The sequence below is a fragment of the Chroicocephalus ridibundus genome, chromosome 1, assembly GCF_963924245.1.
Source record: "Chroicocephalus ridibundus chromosome 1, bChrRid1.1, whole genome shotgun sequence".
Classification (NCBI taxonomy): Eukaryota; Metazoa; Chordata; class Aves; order Charadriiformes; family Laridae; genus Chroicocephalus; species Chroicocephalus ridibundus.
Window position 1 is genome coordinate 124955240 of NC_086284.1, and position 27544 is coordinate 124982783.

The window sequence follows — 27544 nt, forward strand, 5'->3', positions numbered from 1 at the left end:
ACCCAAACGGGGGGAAGGGCAGAGTAACAACGCCATGGCCAAACAGCTGGCCACGTCTGGCGGTCCAGGAAGAAAAGTTGTGACTTCAGTCAGAAATCAAAATGCCTAGTTGTAGCAATATTTGTTGCATGGAGGAATTTGTTGATGTAAAAAGCCTACATTTCAAATGGTGGATATGAAATTGTTGGAATTGGAAGATACACATATACGGGACACACTTTACAACAATGTAAAATAAGTGCAGTATCTGCTTTTTACTGGAGCTCTTGAATGTTTTTCATTGGATTTCCAAGACAGTATCTTTTTTCCTTGAAGTAACTTTTTATTTCTATTTTTTACTTAGCAAAGCAAAGGCAAAACCGAGACACAGCAGAAGCAAATAATAATAATAATACAAATACACAAGGCAACAGCGATAAAGGTGGAGCAGAACGAGAAGAAACCATTGGAAGGAAGAAACAGCTAAGACGAAAATAGCTGCCTCGCCAGCAGCAAGCAACAATTCCCTGAGAGAAGCTGACTCAGGCAGAGAAGGAGGGCAGGCGGGACTGGAAAGCGTGACTCACATGGACCAGGGAAAACCAGAGGGTAGGAAGGAGTGGAAAGAACTGAGCACAGGATGGCACGGCCGGGGTGGGGGGTGGGGAACCTGTGAATTTGTCGTCATTCTTTCACTGCAGGTACTTTTGCCATGCCTCTCACCCGCTGAACTCCAACGGGCATGTCCCACCTGGAAGGTCTTTTGTGAGATCCTTCAGAGCTGGCTGCCATGCTGTGGGAGAGCAATAGTGCTTGTCATACAACTAGTCCCAGTCATCGCAAAAAAACCTGCGGCAGAGATTTAGAGTGAAAAAGGAGAGCCCCGCATCAAGCTACACCAAAAAATAACAGGCTCATACGGAGAGCCCAAGCATGAGGGCACTGGGCAAAAAGCACTTGTCTATTTTCAGAGTGAGCCAGGGAAGGGAGAGGATAAGAAGCGGAGGGACTGGACAAAAATTTTAACAGATGGCTGTACCAGGGAACGCTGAGTACCATAGCATGGCCTTGCTGTCAGACCATACAGTCTGCTAAATTTTCCATGTTGCAGGAAGAAGTGACTTGAGATGGACTGTTCTATCCCAGTAAAAGTTTACTCCTCTGGATGCTTTTGTGACACAGTAAAAAAATAATCAGATTTAAGAGAACATTTAGGGTGAAAAAAATCATCCTCTGAAGGATCGTTTTAAGCCAGCCTAAGAGTTACCAACATCTACATCATCAACTGAATTTCATTCTAAAATGAACTCCAAGTAAAAGAGCTTCATCCAGTGGTGTTCGTGCCATTTGGTTTCAAAATGCAACTACCCAGGAGTTAGAAAACAAACCACCACCGAGACTACTACATTGTGGCTTATGTTTTTCATTTGAGAGTCATCCCAGACTCTCTTTCAGTGCCTCAAAGCCCTCTTCTGGCCACATTCATTAAGGATTCACTAATCTATTAAGCCCACGCAGGCTGACACAGTCAGGATGTGCGGGAGGGCATGTTGTACTTCCACCTGGGTTTAGTGATGTGCTCACTCTCCATCTGGGGCTCATACAAAATAACTCACTCCTCATTCTCTAGCGTCCTCCCGCATATCCCTCTCTCCCATTCCAGGCAGAGAAGGTCCTGTGCGATTCGCCCTGACAGACTCACAGAGCAGACCGGCTTATTTCACCCCAAAAGGCTATTGAATATGCCCACGAGAGGCTTGTAAGACCAACAGTGAGGGAGGACACAGTAATTTGGACAGGATTTTAGACAGTCACTGCCCAGAGACAAGCTAGGCTACCTTACGTGAGAGTTCAGGTCTGGGTGACAAGCACTGCCGTGAATTAACATTTCAGGAAAGACTCAAAGATCCCGATTCAGGGAGACAATAAAACATTCCCTCGATTTCAAATACATCGGTCCTGTATTGTGCGACAGCTAACGTTAGAAGTTAGGTAATACCTTGCTAATTGGGGAGGCAGCGTTAAGCCATGGGATGAGCACGAGAAGCCCCATTCCAACCAGGTCAGAAACCATGTGGCCTCAGCTCTTTGCCAGCCCCGGTGAGCCCCCTGTCCCTCTGTCTGGCCACGGGAGGCTCACGCCCCTTCCCTGCCAACCACCTGTGCCATCTCAGGCAAGTTACGTGCCTTCTCTGAGTCACCACAGGCTCTGAAGAGCACACAACACAACGACGCCTGTGTCCTCCTCCTTATTCTGGTTATAAATGCTTTGGTTTCGTTTTAAAAACTTCCCCGTCTATGATATGTCACGTCTACAAACATGTGAAAACCTGATATACATGGCTTCAAACCAACGGTAAGCAGGAAGTCTGGAACAGTACCTAACACGTGATTGCTATGACATTGCTGGCAGTAGAAGAAGAGGTGGGTGAGCAGCCTGGGTGGGAAGAACCGTTCCTTTTTTGGCACATTTGGAGAAATACATGTATATTTCAGTGTGCTATATCAGAGGCGTGACTTTTTCCCACATGACTGATATCGCCTTTGGAAGCCTCCACATGACCAAATCCCCTACTTTCTTCCTCTCCCTGATGTCACAGAGCAAGACCTTCGCACGTTGTCCCTCCTTCCACCCCATCCAACCCTTACTGCTTCCCCTCATTCCCATTTCCCCTCTAAGCCTGCCGGGGGCCTGGTCTCACACCCCACTGAAGAGCAGCTTTGCAGCCTCTCTTCTCCGTTACGGCTAAATGAAGGCTGACGTGGGTGGCGCACGATGGCAGTACACTTCGCTTTCAGTTTCCAGAGCGAGATGCTGGGAATAGGGTACATGTCCTTTGCCCTGTTAGCTACTGGTTAGCTGGTGGCATTGGCAAGAGCACCTCTGTTTCGGAGGAACGTGAGATCAGCACCCTAGGTCACGGGACCGGCCATTGCCCCCTGCCCTGCCTCCTTCAGCAGTCACCATCGAGTCAGAGGGGGAACAGAAAAACAGAGCAAACACTTAGCAATATTTCTGCAGTGTACTCTCTTCTAGTTTCCAGGAATTTGTAGTTTGGGGATTTTTCTCAGTCAAACAGGCTATTTTTCCCTATAGATATAGGAAACCAGAGCACAGGGTGATGCACCCTGCTTACTTCTTTCCCAGCTGTGAATCCTGGCTGCAATGTAACTCCAAGGCAGCCCTGTAGCCGTCCCCCAACTCCTCCACCCTGTCCCTCCAGCCAGACCAGGGACTCCCTGGTCTGCACGCTGCAGCCACCCTCTCCCCATGACCCTGCAAACACAGCTCTCGTGCTCACGTGGCTGCCCTACAGCCCCTGAACACACCGGCTGACTTACAGGACAGATCTCTCCTCAATTTTTCTTCCATTACTTAAAGTAAAAACTGTTCACAAGCTAGAGAGGGAATGACCGCACTGCACCTCCTCTGGTCTTCATGCCGCTTTTTCACATGAAGTGGCTTAAGGACTTCCCGTTGGCCAGCTGGGTTGCAAAAGTCCTCAAAGAAGGAAGCCTACATTACGTTCAAGCTTTTATTGTGTGTCAGGCCTGACACACCGACAACAGGAAACATCAGTCAGGCTTCTGCTGCTTGCACAGATCACTCCCCTCCAAACGCACATCATCAGGGGGCAAAAAAAAAAAAAAAAAAAAGACTTTTTGAAGTGATTTTAATCTGTAAACCATAGTGTGAAACTTCTACCCAACACGCAGAAGAAAATTGTGATAGGTCAAACTAAGGGAACTACTACGCAACTATAAAAATACAAAGTATGTGGGGTTGCGTCAAGCAAGATAAACTGAGACTAGATGAGATGAAACAGTTAAGTAAACTTGCCCTCTTTATTAGGAACTGTTTATTCTTTGAGCTTTTTGGCTACTTAAATTGTTTTTCTGATCACATCAGCAAAAAGACATTAGAGCCTTCTTTGTATCATAAGCATTTCAATAATATGCATGTAACAGAAAAAAACCCCACAACTTTGAAAACAAGTTCTTCATCTAACAGACAGATAAGAGTCCTTTGCTGCTACCAAAAGATAACAAGAGCCTTCCAAACAGTCTAAATATGTATGAGCAGAAACTAAGCATTAAGTGACCTGGCCTTAAAAAGTGCTTTATAAATTAAATACACATTTGTGATTGAAGTTTTTTGCTGTTACTTAAACTGTCATGTACGGAACAATGTTTTAACCCACAGTTCTGCAACAAAAACAAAGCAAAACCCCAATACCCTCACCCTTCCCAGGAGACAATTTCAAATCTTCAGTTTTCTCTCATATACATGGAATTGTCATCTGTAGCACATAAAAAGTCATGTAGAACCTTCTGGTAAGCAAAGTTCCCATTTTTAAATGCTTACCTCCAACAAGCAAAAACAATGAAAAACAATACTTTGAACCTCGTAAAGCAGAGCTGCAACAGTGCTGCGTAGCAGATGAAATTAGAAGCAATTTAAAACTTGAAAAAAGGGCAACTTCTGTTTTTTACCGTCTCTTTTCATCAGCAATTCAACGAACTTTACTAAATTTCTAGAACGTAGAAATCAGCCTAACACGATATGAGAAACAAGATTCTCAAAACATCAAGTGCAGAAAATCACTGGGTTATCAGCCTAATCTGTAAAATGGAGTTTACTTATTTTATAAATAAAATTGCTCTGCTATCTTCTGATAAACACCATAAAAATACAGTCTTTTTCACTGGGATTTGAGTGAGCTAGATTTTGAATAAAGAAATTAAAAAGGAAAAAAAATCCCTGTATTGAAAGGTTAATAATCAAAAGGCTCAGGACAAGAATGAAATTATCAAAAATTATATAAATTTCTTCCCTTCAAATGAAGAAAACGGAAAGAAAAAGAAGACAGAGCTTTGAAAAATCTCATGAAATACATTTTTATGTGTAAAGGAAGATAGTTAACTGACAACTGAGAAATTCCTTCCCAGTCCTGTTCCATATTAAGCAACTTAAAAAATAACCAACCTCTTAACCTAAGTCCCTATTAAAATCCATGTAGAAGCTTAAAGGTTTAAAGAAACTCATTTAAAAATATTTTATTGCTTCTATGTTTCCATATACAGTACATACACAACTAGTGCAACTGGCAACAAGACAAGAATATAAATGAAAAATCATTTATAAAATGAAAAATCATTTATAGTTCAACTGAATGACATATAAAAGCATAGTGTCCCCAGTCTTCATCTTAAAACATAATTAAATGCTCATTTTCTCCCTTTCTCCTCCCTGTCTATTCCAGAGCCTAAGGAAATTAAATACTGGTCCCCATTCCAAATCAACTGGCAGTTTCCCTCAAGTTGATTACCTAAAAGTTAATCTGTTATTAAAAAATTAATCTAATAGGGAGAGGTTCTACCAGAAAGCAATTAGACATCATTGCTAATAGCAGTCGTGTTCTCTTTTCCTCAATTGTCAAAGCATCCAAAAACCGCATGTTTCTCTCTGTCGTGGTTCTTGGTAGCTAACAGCGATATAAAGGTGCTGTTGAAGAGCAGCAGTGAGCACTGCAACACTCAGAGAAGAAACACGCCGCCCCAACACTCTCACACATGGTACGGCTTTTTGACGAAAACCAAAGGGTTAGTCCACAAATTAAGTAGTTTCCTTCAAAGTAAAATTTGAAGTCTTATTTTCATTAACACTGTTTGGATAGATTTGGTATTCGGGATGAAAGCCTTATCCTCTACCTATTTGAAAAAAAACACAGCTGGAAAAGATGAAAGGTCATTTTGCATTGTGGTGGTTTACCATCCCAGACCTGAATTGGTGTGGTCTCTTTTTAGCAGAGGATAAATTTCCATGAACACGTTAAAGAAAGAATCGTTACCTGAAGCTAATGCATGGACAGATACTACATGAGGCAGTCGTCATTAGGAACAGGCAAACTGGACCTCCTTAGTTCTGATTTAAAAAGCTAAGAATAAATGCCATTTCAGTGTATGCGACTCCCCCATTTTTAAATATTTTAAAATTGGTAAGTCTATAGATGGATTCTACTGACAACCTTTACATGCTAAAAGCATTTACATTTGTTTTTAAAACAGTTCTCAGTTGTCCCTTAAAATGAACAAACCAAAACACACTGTTCCTGTAGCCATTAGCTTTAGCTCTCTTGGGGCTCCAGCAATAAGAGCACAGTCTTCCTAACATAGCAGCAAACCTGGCAAGGAATAAAACATTTCTAATATGAAGACATCGCAATTATTCCACTCTGTGCAACCTACCGATTTGCCTTATTAATTTTTATCTTCTAAGTTTGCTCACAAACACTCAAATTCCTTTTTCTCCGTAAGCACGATGAGCTTCCTCAGAAGAGTTCCACTACTGTTTTAACACATTTCGCAGTAAAGCCACTGGTAAAGACAACCTTTGGCCCGAGTAGCACCAGAAATAAGACAACATGGAACACTTCTCTGCTGTTTAATTTGGGGACTGAATTTAATCGAAACTTTGTTTTTAAAGCGCTCCTAGTTAAAACTATAGCCAGGCCTCTATCAAATTAGCAACAGAAAACACCACACCAAGAGGCCCAAGGGCCACCTGCTTTCACACCAGCAAAACCGCAAATGTTTACCAAGCATCTGTACCAAGGGCCACCTTGTGTGTTTTGGCTTTTGGGTACGATTTTTTGACCCTTTATACTGGCAGCAGTGAAACTCATGAATAAGTGCTAAAACTGCCAAACACAGAAGGGGCATGACTGCATGGCCTTGACACCAGTGTGCGCCAGTTGCTGTTACCCATTGCCAAGCATCATCAAGTGCATTCAGGCCACCTGGCTTCTCCATATGGACACAACGTATGAATGATGTACAAGAGCAATTATGAGAAGCCCAGCTTTGCAGGAGCATAACAGAATAGCTTTATCTTACAGGGAAGGGAAACACCTTCATTAGCAGATGCTTCAAGTAGGCACGCCTGCAACTTGAACTCGCAGAAACTGCCTGAGACAGCATCTTCACTGAGGTCATAATACGCACATTTCTCCATCACAGATAAACCAAGAAGTAGACAGTGTATCAAAGCTCAGAAGAGATTCAGTAGTACAGGAAACCAAACTAAAATGTCTATTTGCACTATTTAGCAGCCATCTACTGTAAACACAAAGGTTGCCTAACTAGAATGCTCTATTAAATTTCAGCCAATTCTTGATGACTTAATACTATAGATATTTTGATTGTGCTTCCTTGATTAATATTCGTGATTTTGGTATACTCCCTTCATATTTCTAATTAGGACTTTGAAACAAGAACATTGTGCTTCCCTGACATACAACTGGAGGGGATGTCCCTCAAACTGTGGAATGTTGAAAGACTGCTCTCAAAATCTTTCCCAGGCTTCACACAGAGTTCTGAGCAGCAAGACTCTGGCAACAGAATCAGTGTCGTATGGATTAAATCAAGTATACAGTGTAGATAACCAGTAAAGCTAATAACCCACATAATTTCTTATGGATTCCTGTCAATTTAATTTAAGGTGCTCTCTAGTAATCTCAGGTATGTATGATAAGGCTGAAAGAAATCAACCTCGCAGGAAGATATGGCCTGAACGGCCAACTCCTCTTTACCACCCTTCACAGCTACCCAGAGTTAAGGCCACCCTACTTATACTGCATGCAAGTACAATAGCCAGAGTTCTTCCATGCCATCTGGCATAATTCCATAGCTCTGACAAAGAGGAACTTTACTTCAGTCACAGCAAAAGATGACATAGGGATATCCACTTGTGCTAAGTTTGCAGAGGGCACACGTAAGATAAAAATGCATCTATTTGATTTTTAACAATGACTTCTTTTGGGTGCAAGTTATGTGGCAAGTAATGAGCCAGAGACATCTCCCAAGCATCCACAAAGTGCACAGCAATCCCTGAGAACATTTTCCTCATGACAGAATCAAGCTGGAAAGAATACCAGTCACTGTTAAAGAGGCTCACTTCTGGCCCAAGCTCCTGAACATTAGCGGTTCTGATGACGATTAAAGTCTTGGGACTGCGATCCAGCAACTGAATAATTGATCTCCGAATGTTCCTCAGCCGCCGGATGTACACTTCCACAGGGAAAGTGCTGAAGTGGGACCATATAGTTATGGCTATTACCGTGTTTCTCCCACCCACTATGCCATTCAGTTCGTTGGCAATGTAGCGCAGTTCACTGCTAAAGACCGTTGAAAAGCGAATGGGTGGCCCGTGACAGCGGAACTTCAATAGGATATTGTGCTTCAGGTCCACAGACATGAGAGGGCCCACGTTCTTAGGACTCCCGAGGTTAAATTCCACTAGATCTGAAAACCCAAGAGCAAGCATTAGTGAAAGACAGCCTAAGAGATTAAAACTATCAACAGGATGCTAGGACCACAGGGCAAAAGTAGCAGTAGAGAAGGAAATTTGAACATAATTCTAAGAACTCTAAAATGAAACAGATGATGAGCATCCTACACGTGCTAGCTCCGTATTTCAGATTGGAGTTTATGGGTGTTGAAATTTGCAAGACAGAATACTTGAACTTCACAAGGCTGTCAATGCATTTTCCAAGTTTTCCAAACTATTTTCTGCTCTCTTTCTCATAGAAAAGAAATTTTCCAAACAGACTCCTTCAGTCATTGTTGCCCTATGAATCCAGCGTTCACAGGAACACTTCTGACTTTAGGACTCCATTAAATTTAAAGATGACTTAAACTTGTAGACATTAAAGAGTCTCCAAGTCTGTGTTCCACACAATTTACCTGCTTTAGGGGCAAGGGAGAAATATCAGATTGGCTACTGAAATTCTGTTGTTTAAGTTAAAGTAAGGGAAACACAAGAAAGGGTCCAAAACCAATCAACAGTAATAGAAGTCATTTTGCTACTTTATTCCAAAATTACTTGTGTTACTGGGATGCTGCAAGGCCTTACACAGGCACCCTAAGTGACTTCTGCCGTGCCCCTTGGGTGGCCACCTTAACTCACAGCCACAGCAGAGGTCCTCACTGGTGAAAAGCTTTACAAGGACAGCTTTGCAGATACCTTGTGGCCCCATTTCCAAGGCCTACATGTTTCCAGTGTCTGCTCAAACATTGGACTAACTGCCTTTCTGCCAGCATTTCTGATTATGATTTGTCTTTCCTCTTCCTTTGTTTTGTCATTCAGTAAGATCAATTCTGTGTCAGAGATGGGAGAAATAAAGCTTTGCAAGGGTCTATAAGGACAAAACCAACCAAAAAAAAATAACCTGGAACAAATGCTGTCAGATATTCAAACCACTGCCTTATTGTAGAGTCTCCAAACAGGTGGATGACTTTTCCTTGCAAGCACTTGGTTATATCATCTGACTTGTTAAAATGATGGATCCAGTGTGTCCTGGACCTCCACTCGTCTTCATAATAATAACCAGAAGGGGAAACTGTAGGATCTTCATCTCTGTCCGTATTGCTTGACTCTGGAAGAAAATAATTCTTTGAAATTAACACGCAATAAAACCAGTCTCCGTAACCTTCATGGACATGTAGCCAGTGATGTATGAACATCTCTAGTTTAAAGCGAAAGAGTATGCTCCACCAAGTAGATTAAAAAGCTTGATGCATCATACTTCCATAAACCCAAGGAGTTCACCTCCTATTTCTGCAGCAAAATCTGCAACTACTGACAGAGTTGGATGAACAATTACAATTTAACTTGGTTTAAATTAAATGGTATCTCTGATGAGAAAATAAAATATAGTAAGTACCTGACAGAGAATCATAGAATGGTTTGGGTTGGAAGGGACCTTAAAGACCACCTAGTCCCACCCCCCTGCCATGGGCAGGGGCACCTCCCACTAGACCACGTTGCTCAAAGCCCCATCCAGCCTGGCCTTGAACACTTCCAGGGATGGGGCATCCACAGCCTGCCTGAGCAATCTGTTCCAGTGTCTCACCACCCTCACAGTAAAGAATTTCTTCCTAATATCCGATCTAAATCTACCCTCTTTCCGTTTAAAATCGTTACCCCTCGAACTATTGCTACACTCGCCGATAAAGAGTCCTTCACCACCTCTCCTGTAGGCCCCCTTTAGGTACTGGAAGGCCGCTGTAAGGTCTCCCCAGAGCCTTCTAAGTCTTTCACACTTAGATAGAAATGCTCAATCGCGAATGCTTGTAAAATGTAGAGAGGAGCACAGGCAGAAAGATCACCAGAGCCCCTCCTTCTTCCAGCCCGGGCCAGATCCCACCGTCCCTCGGCTGCCAAGACCCGCAGCCCGCCCCGTGCCAAAGCGCGCTGCTCCCCTCTAGCGGCCGGCCCACAGCCGGGCAGGGGCGGCGGCGCTGACCGCTGGCGCTCCTCCGCCTCCGCAGGCTCTGCCCCTACAGCGCAGGGCACCAACCCCCCGGTAACAATCTGATACCACTCCGAAAAAAAAAAAAATAAAAATTAAATATCCGTCTATGGAATAAAACACAGACAGACACTCCTCCTCCAACCACACGTGCTAGAAGAGTGAAGTCTGAAGCATAAAGGCTCCAAAATGAGGAAATGCCAGAATTAAAGCTATGACTAAGAATTTCATATGTGCCCTTTGAATGTATGAATTACAAGAATCTCTAATTCCATAGATTTCATACCTTCTCTCTGCTGTCTATCCCCTTCCCCTTTTACTGCCTGGGATAGGCTAACCTCCGAGGATTAATTAAACTACACCAGGGAAGCTCTGTTCTGCAGGGCACCTATTTAACTCGCAGAAGTTGGCCGATACATTGCAAGCAAGGGCCAGAGATTACAGGAAGAGAAGCTGCAGTCTCACGGTTATGTCAGTCAAACATTGCCACGTTTCTCTTAGTATCCAGTGTGATAATAGTGCATCGAACTTCCATGAGGTTGTTATACAGGTTTCTCCTTTACCACGTGTATTCAAATACCGAAAAACTGAAGAAACATGGGGCAGTTCCCCAGCACAAACACCAGCTGTTTAAACATTTTTTACCCACCTTGGCGTGGAGATGACCTGTTAAGAACAGTCCCTGGCCTGTCCTAACTTGCAGCTGTTTGGGAAAGCACACGTTACCACAGCCAAAATCATGCCAGGGACCACTCCATGTAAAAGTGCAGGCAGTGGAATTCCAGTGCCTAGAGGCGTCCTCTAGTAGATGCTTCATTATAACACAGGTGTAGCCAAACGCTAAAACACTCAAAAAACCAGGCCATAAGCATCTTTAAACACCCATCCCTAATAGGCATTTCTGGTCTCACAGTTTCTATACAATATTCTCTGTGTCTTGCATTGGTAGATGTTAACCTCCTGAGACCTCACAGGGACGCTGTAAGAAGCAAACTACTATTATGTTTGTATAACATGAAGACGATAATCATGAGTACTACAGAAAAAGCCATTTAAAAATTTTATCTTTGGATGATTCTTTAAATCAGGCAACAGGACCAATGAAAGAGGAGAAAAAAACCCAACTACTAATGTTGACTCATCCAATATGTATGAAACAGGAATCCTACAAAGAAAAGGAAAACACCCTTCCTATGGTCATGTAATTAAAGAGTAATTCATAATGTGAATTCACAACTTTGGTTCGTTTGTTTCTTAAGTTCTGATGTAAAAACATTTCCATTTTTACCTTTTAAATTGACTCCTAGACCACGCATATATATAAAAATGCTACTAGAACTAAACCTAATACCATGATTTCAAATCTGTGTATAGTACCATATCAGTTTGGCTCCAGAATTCAGAAAGCCATTACTTTGGGATTTCACAGAAGAGAGTAAAAGCTCCAATCCTAATAGTTACAAACTGAGAATAGAAATAAAAGCTTTTCTTTTAGAAAAATAAAGTTTTAAAAATCAACTTGATCTACATTTACCCCCAAACAGAAAAGTATATGCAAAAACAACAGCAGAACAATGAATTTAAGGGTGCCATCAATCCTAACAAATCTATACATCCATGATCATTATACCAATGTATTATTTATTCAGAGACTGTTCTTCTTAGAAGGAATTTCCCTGAGGAATACTGCGCTACTCCTACCAATCCTTTCTAACCCATCATTAATCTTCAGGAAATGCAGGCAGGCTTTGATCATCTGCAACTCCTGAAAAAGGGTGATAAAAATCGAATTTCAAATTCGCAGCAGTTTCTGTGAGGAAATATATAAGATAAAAGAAGCAATGAAAAACATGTCATCTCAAGGATCCGGAAAAAGAAAATGGGGAAAGCACTGCTGGCCTAAGAGCAGCACTCTATTTTTTTTTATTGTTTTTTTTTTTTTTAATGAACAGCAAAACTAAAAGGAAGAAATGCTGTAGGCTGTTTTCTGTTAAGACTTTATTGCTAAGGTCAGGAACTCTACCTTTAAAGTCTCCTACAACCTTATAGAAAAAACACCTGAAAAGCTTTCAATTAAGAAGTAATACATTATGTATCACATTTTACACAGGCTTTCTAGAGGCATAAAAAGCATGCATGTGGATATAAATGAGATAAAAATCTCAAAGTTTAACTTAGTACAGTCTCTTTGTTCTTCTGTTTTTAGACAGGGTACAGAACAATTAGGTTCTGGTCCACAACTGTAGGTACTGACATCCTGTGGTAACACAAATTATAGTAATACTTAAATGCAAATTGTCAAAATCTGTTAGACAAAATTTGTAGCAAAGAAAGAAATGCTAGAAAAAAAAGACACTTTTGCCAAGAGAACAACGTTTTTTTTTTTACTTGTATTTTGCTAAAAATCCCATTTGTGTAAGGAATTTTAGACAATTTTGTTATTAGTACTGAACTTACATTACAGTAACACCCAAAAGCCCTCATTTTCTCAATACAAAAAGTTAATTTATATTCTGTGCTATGAAAACAAACAAATGATTACCTCATGCATGTTGGGTTTCTTATAAATTTAATTATGAATTACAAACAAGAATCTTTATGAAGTTCACTTTACCTGTAAATGCCTTGGGCTTTACAATCACTGAATCGAGTCCACTGGAGAATATCGGCCTTTTGATGTTCACATCGCTTGAACAGAAATTAATAGTAATAATATAGTAAGGCACTAAAATTGCAGGTAATATTAATCTCATTTTTTCTTATTCCACTTCAAATAAGCACATAGGCCTCACAACAAGAATTTTTAACTGTTAAATTTACTCTACTTCCTACAGTTGAATTAATTCTGTATTAATTTCCTCAATTAGTATCACTGTTCTGAAGCAGAATTCAAAATTTCATAGCAGTAGGACACAAATCTTGCGCGCACTGTTTCTGGCACAAACCTAGATAAAGCCATCAAGCTATCAGAAGTCTGCAAGCAGCTTTGGGGGATTTACCACAAAGATGGGAAGTTGCCAAGCTTGTGGTAGGTGTACCACTGCCAGGAGACAAAGCACTGCACGGGTATGCTGCAGCAGCAGCTCCCAGCTCTGCCAGCCCTCCATAGGTGCTTACCACAGTAAATACCTCTGTTCAGGTATTTACCTTTCAGCCCCCATAACCCCACAGCCTGCTCCGCAGTACGTAGCGGAGCTGGTGGCAGTCCAGCACCACCACCACCTGCGGTTCTGGCTCTAGACAAGGCTGGCAGTGGTGTGTCCTGCCTCTGGGGGAGAAGGTCGTACCAGTCAATGTCCAACCAACTTCAGAGATCTCCAGCAATAAGATCTTCCAGTAGGGCAGCAATTTGCTGAATACAGAAACAAAGCTCATTCCCCTAAACACTAAGTGACCTCAGAAGTACTTGTTTGTGGACATCAATGCAGTCTAATCATTTTGTGTTGGACACATACCACTATTGTACAGCTGTGAGAGATGCAGAGATTTAATTCTAAGCTCTTGTTCTGTCTTTTGTTGCTGTTTTTAAAGAGAATCCCTGTCTAATGTTTTTCTCTATTTAAGAAATAAATTATTTGGAATTTCTATATGCCATTTCAGTCAAGGATCTCAGAGCTGAGGGAAACAAACAACAACAAAAGAAGCAAAAAAAAATTCCCACTCCCATTTGGAAGCATCACCGACCACTGAGGCACAGAAGCCAAAAGACCCACTTACAAACTTGATAAAGAATAGCCAAAATCCAATCCCGCTGATACTTACTTTTGATTTCTGGTCTTCAGGTACAAACATGCACACACACTTTCCTAATTAACCTATTTGGAGCTGCTACTCTAAAAATCTTTCCTGATTTAAGCCTCAAGTGGACATACTGCTGAAACACTTTCCTTCAACACCTTTTTTGGAGAGCAAGGCAGTACCCTACAACTACAGTTCTGGCACTACACAGTAACTAACTTTGTCTAATTTCGGCTGAGGGTATATACAGAAGCAGTCCTACCACATCTACCCATGCTCTAAGAGACGTATCTTTTTAAAATGCTGAATGCAGAAGAAAAAGATGATTGTGAAACTAATTTCATTTGACACTTTATATAACATGCACAGATCATTTCCACTTGCGCAGGTATCGCTCAGCAATTTGTTGTACCAGGTGTTTTCTTCCTGAGTGACTTAAAATTATTCATAAGATTTGAAAGTCATACTGAGCAACAAGCAACATGTGGCATTACATGTGAGATGACTTTTGCTGAGGATAACAGCAACTGGTATTTTGTGTAAAAATAAGCCTAAACTCTGGACCTTTTTAGGTAGTTCAGACTTGGCCACAAATACATCTCAAAGTATTGCAAGCGTAGGTATGGAAACAAAAAATAAGGAAACAGTCCCCCAAACCACCACCAGATTTAGACAGCATGCTCTTGTGATATTTAGCAGGTGCACCAGGGTTTAATTCAATGCATAGAGAGAGAACTACACTCCAAGTTTCTTTAGTTTCAGGGTTACTGTGTTCTTGCATGACTGAACAGAGGGAAAGAAAACATTCAACAATTCACATCAAACACCTGCTCCTGCAGATACACACCTCCTCTAAGACAATGTGTCATATTTTAGCAATAACCTAAAGTTTGTCACAATTACTTGGCCAAGTATATATAAATTCAACAACATACATACCTTTGGAAGAAGAGGCTTTCCTCTTGTGTCAGAAGACCTTTTTGATATCCACCCTTGGCATGATTGATTCGGCTGGCACAGGACAGTTTTCGGGGCTTATAACAGAACCATGGCTCACCTGTGTAGAGATCTGTGAAGTTACAGACTGGGAGATCTCCAGGCAAGCAAACATTGCACTCAGTGGTTTCTGAATACCTCCCAGACTTGAATGAGCTTTTGAAATAGACTCTGTCTGGCCTTTCTTCTCGTAAACGCAGGAGGACTTGGATTGCTTCGCTTGGATGGACAAGTGACACAGAAACTTTGACCTCTCCTGGCCAAAGCAAGGTAAAGAAGACTTTATAAAGGCCGTTATGGCAATCTACAATCCTTCCTGTTGCTCCAGCTTTCAGCAGAGGAGAGTGAATTCGTGCCTGAAGGTAGTCTCCACCATACTGCTTGAGTTTTCCTTGGAAATCCTTCATACGAACAAGCACCTCTAACTGATCACCCACCTTGAAGAACCCGCTGGGTTTCACAATCATGAAGTCACTACTTGCAGGATCAGTGCTTTGTACAAAGGCAATTTTGCGACTGGGGGGTTTTGGCCACTGTATTGCAGCAAGCAAGGATTCCTGCTCCGCTTGTTCTCTTTTGGACAAAGTCTGCTGCTTATAATCACAGTAAGGCTTCCTGGTAGTTTTGGTTGTCTGTGATAGAGAATGCTGGACATTATTTTCTGTTATCCAACTTGATCCTGAAACTATGTCATCATCCAGGTGCTGTAGAGGAAAAAGACTACCTGAAACTGTGCTATTAAATGAAACACTACGAGTAACAGACGTTTGTCAGGAAAGGATCCTAAGAATCCTTTGCTTTATAGAGCTTTGAATCTGACCAGATGAAGCAACTTTACTAGAAGACACAAATCTATCACTTTCACTGTGGGCTTTCTAAAGAAACAGGTGGGCAACCTGGGTGACCCTGCTCTGACAAAGAGGCTTTTATATAAATCAGGCCAAATATTTTCTGTGGCAGTATTTTGGCTACCAGTGTATTCTGTAAATATCAGCAATGTGGAAAAAGTTTCAAAAGGTTGTATGAGTAAATAGTAAATTGTATCTCATGTTTCATTTTCTTACTGTAGTAATATTTTAGTCTTAGAGCCCAATGAGGTCTAATAGCTGCCCAATATAATGCAAGGAAATAGGGCTTCTTTGAGCCGTTGCACTGCAGATGAAGCTGATGCTCCCCCTGCACATGACTTCTAGAGAAGTCTGCTGCATGTAGCAGCTGCAGTCATTTACTTGGTCACACTCACGTTGCTTCTTATCTAATTATCTGAAATACAAGTTTCTCTGTAATGTACAGATTGAAATAAATGGAGGAAAAGAAAAGAATGCTTCAGGAACAATGAATTCATGAACTGGTGGGCAAGCAAAATAGTCTAGGACAAGCTAGGACTAAACAGGAAAAAAAAATTGTTTATTTTTAAGATTTTAAAATTTATATACAGCTCCTTCTAAAGACAAATGAAACACAACCAGAGCATCCCAGAATCTACACAAGAGTTTAAAAATTAAAATAGTTAAATACAATGCTAGACTAAGAGAGGGGGCTTCTGCTGTGACTTGAGATCAGTGTCCAAAACTATATTCTTATGCAAATAACGGGCAGAGATACCATCTTCTTTTTGCAGGTTTGCATTAGGGAAATTCAAAAAATAGCACAGTCTAAGACTCCAGAGCTACCTGTGAGACTTCTAATCAGCAAATCCAAACTTTCACTTCAAATATGCACAACATCAGCAGTTAAGGAGTACTTAATTGTCAGGTGTGTAACTTACCCATACTCGTATTTCACAGAGAAGTAAAATACGTCAAATCATTTTTCAAGCAAAGATTTGAATGATACAATGCACCGTTCACATGGCATCAGAGAACGTGCTAGTTTAGATTTGAAAGACGGATAAAAAAATTAAAAGTATACTATTTGATTTTTAAGATCATTGTACTTACCAATATCATAGTGTTCTCTGTTTATTTCCTCCATAATTAACTGCTCAGCAACATACTAAAACTCCCAGCACTTACATTACAGCCTTAATTATTATTATAAACCTTTCTTAAGTCTGTTGAAATATCACCTAGAATACATGTACATACTAAGTAGTTCCCCCCCACACTATATTTTACTTGAATTTGCCAGTTTATTAAAGTCATTTGAACACCACAGAGATTCAATATATTTTTTAGAAGTAAACCTAACAAGCAATAGAAACACACAGGCTTTTGAAGCCTGTTACATAAGTTGGTTTTGATCAGCTTAAGAGTAAGAGGATAATGAGCACAGTAGGCTGTAGGATGGATACACAAAATCTTATCTGTTTGATATCCATGTTAACCATAAAAATCTGAAATTCTAAATGTTTACATTTTATAGTTAAGATGTAAATTGATGGGTACCCACAGATACACAGAATGTTATTATCACAATAGAAGCTTTTGCTTCTGGTTTACATTTCCACCCAGGATTTAACAAATTTTCCCTGAAGGGCATCTGAGGTAATTCATAATTATTTCTATTTTCCATCACAGCAGGCAAAAATGCAAATGTGTCACTGCACATTGCTTTTATTAATCCAGTAAATTTCAGGCAAAACTGAGAATGAATCTCAGGCACAGTCCTACTTTAAATCTTGCCTACATGCATTCTTGAATTAAGCCAAGATTCTATTTTTGGATACCTTCACAACTTCTTCCTTTCACTTGCTCATGCATATACATAACACAGAAAATACTGCATGGAATTATTTTTAAGAGTTAGCTATATATATTGATGCATCCAACAAGCTGGTAACCGTGTCTCAGTCAGGAGAAATATTTAAGCATTTACCTAAGAAGGGGTGGAGAGGGAGAATACGTGTCTTTGATTAATTTGTGCTCAGTGTAAGCTCTCAAGAGAAAGTTTCTATATTTCAGTTGGTTCTTCAATGGTTGGTACTTCAAAGAGGCGTGGTGCATGGGAAAAAAATCCTTTCAAATGAAGATGAGAGATGGGTATCAAAGAAGATCTTAAAAACAGACCTATAACTATTTTAAACTTTCTATAAATTCCTTCAGGGTTCTTAACTCAGTCTTTCTATCAGATACGTTGAAGATGTCATTTATGGCCTAGTTAGCCTTTCTGAAGTCTTTCCAAGGGCCTGTCTATATCTACCAGTGGAAAAGGGTGCAGAGAACACCAAGCCAACAAACTCATACACTCAGAAAACACAGCAGAGACCACAGTTCAATGTCTCTAAAACACTCCACCAACACAGCCTTTTTAGCAAAGCACCAAGCCAAAGCTCTTCACTTTTATGCAGCTGAGGTCCTGGACAAGCACTGTCACTTCAACTCCAGCATCTCCAGGTTATGACCCAGCAGAATAGATCATACCACAGATATTTCCTCAGTCAATCTTCAAGGGAAAAAAAATAATAAAAAATCCCTATGAAGGTAAAACCAGAGCTTCTTCAACATCATGAAAGACCATTCTTTCTGTAGCGTCCTTCCTCATCTTTACAGCCCTCTCCCAAGTCCAAACATGACCATGTATTATTGCATGAATTGTAAGCTTACATGTGAAAGTACATCATGTATGCTATTCACAGGAGAAAATATTACAAAGATTCCATTTTACAGTTAAGGCAGGGAAAGCTTCAGAGTCAATTAATATACTGAAGATCCTTCACTGAAATTGAAAAGCTTTCTAAACCATCTTCCTTTCTTAAGTACTTCCCAGGCTCATCTCCAAACAAGTACTCAAGCTCACCTATCCCTATGGATACATGTGGCTTGCCCTGAGGCAGATTAATAGCTTAGTGTGTCCCCACTCTATTCCCTACCCTCTCTTTCACTGGCACTTCCAAATTTCTCTGGTTCCCATATGTTAACAAGTCATACTGAGCCCATGCAGAAGTGTGGGCTTTCTACTCTAGTTAGCAGCCAAAATAAAATAAAATTTCTTTAAGTAGGGCAGATAAAGAACATTTCTCAAGATTTCTCAAGAGTCCTCTTCCTTTATCTTATGACACAGATTCTTTTAGTTTTTAATACAATCTCCACGTTGAATAACACTTGCCCTGCTTTGCTTATTTGCACATATACTCCATTCAAGGTGTCTTGATTTTGAAAGCAATTACCAAGAGGGTTTTTTTGTTTGCTTGCTTGGCTTTTTTTTTTTCCAGTTTGTGGGAGGGATGTTGTTTTTTGGTTTGCGCTTTTTTTATTGTTTTTTTTTATTTGCTGCATTCTGAAGTTAACCAGAACCCAAATGTGTAAGTTAGTGGATGTCTGACAAGTAAGCAGGCAGGACAGAATGGATTACATGTCAATTAAGCACAAACAAATCCACAAGCTGTTGCTGGTACATGAAAGATGTCATAGAAAGGAAAGAAAAAAGGAAGCTGTATTTTCTGGAGAACTAATGAGTTTCAGCTCAACTACTCAGCTTTTAGTATTCTCACTGCCAACTAGCAAAAATTACATAGAACACAGAGCTCCACCCAAGCAATCATGCTCTCAAAGATATTCTAGAAGGGTCACAAGTTAGACCCGTGAAAAACACCTGTCCTCAGTTAAACGCAATAATGTTGGTGGCTGACAAGAAATGTTGAGTATTTCAATTGCTGCTGAAAAGCTGGAAGTCATAGAATCATAGAATCATTTAGGTTGGAAAAGGCCCTTGGGATCATCGAGTCCAACCATCAACCCCACTCTACAAAGTTCTCCCCTACACCATATCCCCTAACACCACATCTAAACGACACATTCAGGGATGGTGACTCCACCACCTCCCTGGGCAGCCCATTCCAGTGTCTGACCACTCTCTCAAAGTCCAATATTTTCCACCAGCTCCAACTCTTAGCTTGGCCTAGTACCTTCAGAACAATTGCTGTAAACCTGCACGTCACTAACATTAGAGCAGGAAACATCACCGGAGATTCCCAGGTGACAGGCAGAGGAGGGGGAAAGTTCCAGTTTGCCCAATAGAAAGTCTCAATTGACGCAGCAGACAATATTTGAAACTGAACAAACACCAGTTACTGAAAGGTCAGTCATCTTATTTTCAGTAATTTTACACTCTAGGTACTTCATCCCTATTTGCTGTCTAAGACAGGCATGAGATCAGTTTACTGTCTCTACTGTCTCACAGCACTGAGTGGGTGCTAAATTAGTCTAAACGTCAAAGCCAATCCTAAAAAGCCATCACCTGGCAGACAAACGTTCCAGCAATAATCCGAATAAGATGATGCAGTTATCTGTTGTAGGCACCTGCAATTTAGCAGCAAAAATAAAAAACTTTGTTACATAGTTCTTTTGTTCACCTTCAGGTGTTTGTTTCTATATACCATTCCTTCATCCTTGCAAGAAACTTGCCCTCTCCCCATACACTCTCTTTTCTAAGTGCTTTTAAATAAAAGAATGCTCACAACCAATGCTGAAGTCACTCTAAAGGCAACTGGTACAAATATACAAACTCTCCTGCATCCTAAAGGCATGATGTTGCCCCTTGGCAACAACCTGATACTTCGTGGAAAATTATTGAACCTTTTATCTGTCTGGCTGTGTTGGCAAAAAAAAAAAAAATACATTTCTTCTGGTGCTATAATGCAGTGATCCACTGTGGACCTCAAGGGAGGAGTTACTCCATACTAAAAAGCAAATTAAACAATAAGCAGACTATCAAATGTTTTGTGGACAGCTTGATTTTTTGGGTTTGTTTGTTTTTTTAAACGTAAGGTAAGAAATACATAATTCTGACATAGGTAGGACTCTTGAGAGTGTATGATTAGTAGCTTAAGGATTCAAGAGGGAAGATTCCAACACGAAAAATTATAAAATCCTAAAGAGAAAGAGCAGGGAGGCAAGCTAGGGGCTAGCTGATAATTGCCTTAGTTCTTTAACTTTAGCCAGATAGATTAGATGATCTGGGGATGAGAAGCAGGTCTGATGCATTCACAAACACATTTTCAACAGTAACAAACAATAAGCCCTCCTTCCCGAGACTGAATGGATTTGGTAACAGGCATTTTGTGAAAGCTTTCTAAGACTGATCTCTGAGTGAAAAGAATGAGCACACTAGACTGCCTGGAAAGCTATGCCAAAGACAGAGACAAATACCAGAGCACAAAAGTCAAGACAATAGAAGGGGTGAGAGTTGCATGTTACGGCATAAAGATTTACCAGTAAAACAATAATTAACTGAGTTTGGGATATCAGATATATAACAGTCAACAAAGCCATGCAGATACTTACCATGAATAGCGGCAAGAAAAATAGCACAGAGTGAACACCCATATTGCATTTTTCATTTCACTCTCAAAGCTCTGTCAGAGCCCTTTTCTCTAAGGAATGTAATTTTAAAAAAGGAAGAAAACAGTCTAAGATTCAAAATACCAAAACTGTTCTTCACATAACATCCTAAGCAAAAAAAAAAAAAAAAAAAAGGCAAAAGAGACAACAAAAGAAAATCTACGTTCTATGTTACACAAAAATTACCATGCTACCTCAAACCAAAGGTCCATCAAACACAGTATTTTGATTTCCAGCAGTTTCCAACAGCAGGTATGTGGGAAAAGAACACAGGCCAAACCTGTTATACTTCCTCCTGAAGACATAACCCAGTTCCTAGCACTTTGTAGCTTAGAGACTTATTAAACACTACGGTTGACATCCTTAAGATGTATTATCCCCTAAAGGATTTTTCTTCTATGAATTCATCCAGACTTTTAGCAGCTACACAGTCTTACTGCAAGGACTTCTGCAGCTTTGCTGAAATCCACGACACACACACCCCACCCCACTTCCTTTGAATTCAGCATCTGTAGTTTTTTAGTGTCTCCACTAGTACTGGAATAGGCAACAAACATTCATTCTTTAGTTATTGATCCTGTTCCACTTGTGACTTTAGACCTCTCAAACATCTTCCTTGCCCTTATCTGAATTCAAGTGTATCTTTTAGGGAGTGAGACAAGATTTTACAACCCCTCTTTTGGATCATTTCACATGGGTCAGGAGAAAAAACAACTCTGCAAGCAGGATACACACAACTTAAAAGCATAAAGCAACTATCTATTGGCTAACATGCATAAAAGATAGCGAGAATTTAATAAGGCATTAGGCTAAGCATTATTATTAGAGAGGTGGGCCCGAGCAAACCTTATGAAATTCAACAAGGCCAAGTGCAAGGTCCTACACTTGGGTCGGGACAACCCTCGTTATCAACGCAGTCTGGGGGATGATGTGATAGAGAGCAGCCCTGCGGAAAAGGACTTGGGGGTACTCCTGGATGAAAAGCTGGACATGAGCCAACAATGTGCGCTTGCAGCCCAGAAGGCCAATCGCATCCTGGGCTGCATCAAAAGAACCGTGGCCAGCAGATCCAGGGAGGAGATTCTGCCCCTCTACTCTGCTCTGGTGAGACCCCACCTGCAGTACTGCGTCCAGCTCTGGAGCCCTCAGCACAAGGACACGGGCCTGTTGAAGCAGGTCCAGAGGAAGACCACGAAGATGATCCGAGGGCTGGAGCACCTCTCCTATGAGGACAGGCTGAGAGAGTTGGGGTTATTCAGCCTGGAGAAGAGAAGGCTCCAGGGAGAGCTTATAGCAGCCTTCCAGTACCTGAAGGGGGCCTACAGGAGAGATGGGGAGGGGCTGTTTGCAAGGACATGTAGTGATAGGACGAGGGTCAATGGTTTTAAATTAGAGCAGGGTAGGTTTAGACTAGACATTAGGAAGAAGTTCTTTACAAGGAGGGTGGTGAGACACTGGCTCAGGTTGCCCAGAGAGGTGGTGGAGGCCCCATCCCTGGAGACATTCAAGGTCAGGCTTAACGAGGCTCTGAGCAACCTGAGTTGAAGATGTCCCTGCTTACTGCACGGGGGTTGGACTAGGTGACCTTTAAAGGTCCCTTCCAACCCAACACATTCTATGATTATGCTCACCCACCAAATGCCGCACTGGACAGTCTCGCCAGGCACGCAGCCAATGGGCAGAGTCAGCCTCAAAGGCTTCCTGGAACCAATCCTCCATGTTTTAATCTGTCTTGAGTTTAGCCTGGGGTTGTTGACTAATGCAGTTTGAAAGTACCTTTGCACTACAGTGAAAAGTAAAATGAAGAAATATGCAAGTCAGACACAACAGAGGGAAAATGGAAAAGGCAAAGAAAAGTTGCATCAGTACAGGCTGAAGATAACTAGCTAGCCAACAGCTCTGCAGAAGACCTAGGGATTCCGGTGGACAGCAAACTGACCACGTGTCAACAGCATAGCGTTGCGGTAATGAATTAACAAGAGCATAACCAGCTGATTGAGGAAAGTGATGATTCCCCTCAACTCCACCTTGGTGAAGCCATATCTAGAACACTGTGTCTGGTTTTTGAACACCCCGTATGAGAGTCTAACTGGAGAGACCAGCTAAGAACCCCTGAGATGATTAGGGGACTGGAATTACATGACCGAAAGGAGACACTAAGGGGGATCCAGACCTTTAAAGTCTGGAGAAGACTGAGAGGGGATCTAACTGTAGTCTTTCACTACCTAAAGAGAATTTATAGAGGAACTGGAATCCGAAGTACTTACTAAAAGGACAAGAGGCAACTTCCACCTGCACATAACAGAAACATGCCTCTTTATGAGAGGGGCGTAGCACTGCAACAGGCTGCCCAGGCAAGTTAGGAAACCTGACCGTCCTCGCAGGCTCTCAAAACTCAACACAACAATACCCTGCACAATACAAGGTAATTTTGAAGTTACCCCTTTGAGGAGGGTGTTGGATAAAATACCTCCAGACATCCCTTCCAGTCGGAGTTTTCTGTGATTCCAAGTTGTAGCTAAATGCTGTCAGTCACAGCTCTAACCCTACACTCAAAAAGGAATAATGTTGCTCAGGCCCTCCTAGAGAAGAAACAGGCTCCACTTACCTCTACCTGAAAAAAATTATGGACCAGCACCACAATAGCCAGTACTGCCATAAGCAGGCAGAAGATTTGCAATTTGAACGAGTCACGCCACATTGTCCACTCATCTCTTTCCCTCCCATGTTAGATGCTGCCATGACTTCCGTTCACCACAAACATGAATGTCATTTTGTCTCAGTAGCATACAAGAGAATTCAGCTGACTTCCACTTCATTCCTGCAAATGTATTTGCAAAAATTATATTAAGTCCTCAAAATATTGTTAGAAATAAAGCAGAGTTTAACACTAAAAGCATATAAATCGTGGAACTTTGCATGGCAACTATGAGTACAATGAAACTGTTAAAACAAATTTTTATGGCCTTAATCTGAACAGTACTATCTATTATGTTACTTAATTCTCTTGGGCATATCAAGGCAAAACCTTATCATAAAGCCATTCTCACTAGCATTTGATACAAACAAAAAAACCAAAAGAGCGCAAGATTTCTTTCTGACAACCAAAAAACCAAAACAAATAACCACCACCCCATTTATCCATTAGGTCACGCTATCATCATGAGTCCAAGACTTTTAGCAGAAACTTGTGGGTTTAGACATCTCCCTATTTACCTGATTAAGAGATTCCAACAAGTTGTTATTAAAGACTAAGGTCTGAAGCAAGTCTGGATAAGCAAGATAAAAGATACTTTCTCCAGTTTTCTGCTGGGAAGAGGGGAAAAAAAATAGCTGTAACACCTATTGGTTAAACAGGAGGTATCTAACAGAGTTGAATGCACTAAAACTGAACCTCAGGAATCTGCTGTGATATTAGACTGCATCCTCCCTATTGGTTTTTGGTTTGTTTTTTTTATAATTCCTTTTACATTATGTATCTTATGCAGCTCTAATGGTAAATAAGTAAACTTCTGGGAAGAATGCAAGGTGCTGGGTTTTGGTTTTGTTGTTTGTGATTTTTTTTTTTTTTAAGGAAAATATAATAAAACTTAACAACCGTTAATAAACAGTTGTCACAGCTTAATACTTGTTCAGTTTGACTTTCGTATCTTCCTTCTTTTTTAGAGGGGCAATTTTAGGGAAGTCACTTTGCAAGCAAAAAGGGTACCATTCTCGCAGAAGGAGAAGCTCTAAACTTGGAAACAGACAACAGATGGCAAGGATAAACAGTCAAAAGACACCAGTCTCGTCAAACCTAACATTCTCAAAGCAGCGTTACTCATACCATCCACCAAGTGCAACAACATAATCAAACGATTAGATAAACTTTGCATAACTTTCTATAAATAGTATAACTGCAAAGTTATACCATTTATTAAGATTCCACGAAGAATGCTGCATATATGTAAATTAGATATAACGATACATTAAATATCAAAATCAGCTAACGAAATCATTCATTACAGGAACATAGACTAGAAAACTAAAATATATTACTGGTATAACCAGGACAATCTCAAAATAGACCACACATGAAATTGCTTTACAAGGATTACAGGGATTATTACTTCAAATGCTTTGCTGAGAATCACAGAGATTGTATTTCTGACTGATGAAGAAGCAATGAAAGAGCAAGATGTCTGTTAAAGTAAAGGTATCAAACTGAGAACATGCGACAAAACTGCAGCTTTGTTGGAACAGTTCTGAGCTAATACAAAGTATTAAGTTTGTATAAAATATCAACTCAGGTTTTACATAACTGAAAACAAATATATTTAAATACATTAAAATGCTAATTTAAGGCGATGTATCACCATTAGAGGAACAGAAACAAATACATTAGAGAAAAAGAACGTTGCTAAGAATTGTCTTCAAATCACTGAAAACTAAGAGAATGTCATTTCATATAACTAAAAAGGCCACAGAGAACACTGCCACGTATTTTTCTTCAAAAGTTTTTGTCCATAATTTTCTGTATTTCAGTAAACATCACATGTCCTAAAACATTCAAATATACAGGTTTAGAGCTTTCTTTATACTAAAGGCCTTAACATACTCCCAGTTTCATCATCCCTGAATAACTGATCTAGTTCATTTTTTTACATAATGGAAGCCCGTAAGTGTGCCAAAAAGCTTAGATTCTTACCCTATTCCTGGACCATTCTCTGAAGCCATCCACACAAAAGGACAAAAATAACCCTGGAAACAATACAGAAAAACCAAACATATATATACATACATAGAATATTTTTTTTTTAATAAAATCTTATACATTGTTGATTTGCTTGCTGTGACACAAAGTAACATGGCAGTTAAGACTCCTCACGTGCAAAATTAATTTGTTTCTACAATGACCGGGGATTTTTTTTAAAGGTATTAAAATTTTAACTTCAGTCCTGTACCTTTGAATTTTCTGCTACTTACTGTTACACGTTACTCCTCTCAGCTTTGTTCCGTGCTATTACTCGCCCAAGGTTAAAACCAAAAACCAGCTCACTGATATTTTTACGAACAGCCTTCAAGTTCTCTCGCGCTCTGTTACAGGGTTGGAGGTTTTTTTGGTTGGTTGTTTTTTTTATGTCATTAAATATTGTCAGCTCCCCGCCCCAATACTTCTCTAAGCCGGCAGCGCTACAACAGCCCGCGTTAGTGCAACCCCTTCAAAGGGCTGCCACGCACACCCCTGAGGCAGCCCTGCCACCGACTCCGTTGAGGCACAAGCTTCCCAGGCCAGTCACGGGGGGGGGGGAAATCAGATTTGCGGGTGTTTTTCCTGACTCGGCCTCGCTCCCCAAGGAGGCCCTGCGGCACCGCTGCCACGCCGAGGTGGCCGCAGAGGGCTGGCGGCAGCCGGGCTGTGCCGCAGCTCCCTGCGGCGGTCCCGCGACAGCAAAACAAGCGGCCTCTGCTCCGCGCTCACGGAATACGCACCCAGGAGTAAGGGACAGGGACGGGGCGGGCTGAGGAGAATAACAAGCAAGCGGGAACCACGCCGCTGCCGGCAATGTAAATTGTAAAGCTGCGTTTTACCGCTGTGAATGCGGGTTTCTATCACCGCCCTCTTCCGAGGCTCGGCAGCCCCGCGGGTAGCAGCCCGGGCACAAGCCGCGCGGCCGGCCTCCGGCACCCTTCCGGGTAGCGGCGCAAGGGGCAGCCCCTGCACCGGCAGGAAGCAGCTCCAGCCGCCGCCGAGGCAAAACAGCGAGCGGGCAGGCAGGGCGCCCCTGAGGGGCAGGCGGGCCCGGCAGCGGGGAAGCAGCACCGGCCGCCGCTGCCGAGGGGGGAGATCTAAGCAGCACACCCCAGGAACCCCCCACCTCAGCCGGACACCCGCCACGGCGCCCCAAGGCCGCCGGGCCTCCCTACAACTGCCCCGCTGCCGCCCTTCACCACCACCACCGCAGGCCCCGCCGCCCCACACCCCAGGAACCCCCCACCTCAGCCGGACACCCGCCACGGCGCCCCAAGGCCGCCGGGCCTCCCTGCAACTGCCCCGCTGCCGCCCTTCCCCGCTCCCTCCCTCAGACAAGCAGCACGACCGCCGCCGCCGCAGGCCCCGCCGCCCCCGCGTCCCCTCACCGCAGTGCCCCAGCCGTGCCCCCGGGGCCAGGCGGCGGCTGGCTGTATATCCATCGGCCCCCGCTGCCCCGCCTTGCTCCCCGCCCCCGAGACGCACGGCAGCGTCTATCGCACCGC

At 41.8% G+C, this 27544-nt stretch overlaps 1 protein-coding gene across 12 annotated transcripts; it reads right to left on the reverse strand.

Annotated features, from left to right (window-relative positions):
• Positions 1-366: 366 nt before the first annotated feature.
• NXPE3 (neurexophilin and PC-esterase domain family member 3) lies at positions 367-27544 on the reverse strand. 12 transcript variants are annotated; one of them, XM_063349803.1, is made up of 9 exons: positions 27428-27475; positions 26273-26383; positions 25995-26047; positions 24524-24613; positions 23916-24128; positions 14970-15730; positions 12907-12980; positions 9210-9416; positions 368-8283 (listed from the first exon to the last, which is right to left on the reverse strand). In XM_063349803.1, exons 5-9 carry the CDS (start codon positions 24006-24008, stop codon positions 7733-7735), a joined length of 1686 nt encoding a protein of 561 aa, XP_063205873.1. In that variant the 5' UTR covers positions 24009-24128; positions 24524-24613; positions 25995-26047; positions 26273-26383; positions 27428-27475; the 3' UTR covers positions 368-7732. The 12 variants fall into 12 exon arrangements, with proteins under 12 accessions (XP_063205918.1, XP_063205911.1, XP_063205936.1 ...); XM_063349794.1 differs by having other exon boundaries at positions 24524-24616; XM_063349848.1 differs by lacking the exons at positions 24524-24613; positions 26273-26383 and adding an exon at positions 21251-21339 and having other exon boundaries at positions 367-8283; positions 14970-15658; positions 27428-27544.

Bases quoted from the DNA above. Each gene is read 5' to 3' on its own strand.
- NXPE3 (XM_063349788.1), bottom strand. From the start codon at position 24,008: ATGTGGCGTGACTCGTTCAAATTGCAAATCTTCTGCCTGCTTATGGCA. The intron at 15,731-23,915 runs GTAAGTGGAGCC...TTTCCTCTACAG, and splicing joins ATAATTTTTTTCAGGTAGAG to CACCTGGATGATGACATAGT. The intron at 9,417-12,906 runs GTAAAGTGAACT...ATTTTCTTCCAG, and splicing joins AAAGCCCAAGGCATTTACAG to AGTCAAGCAATACGGACAGA.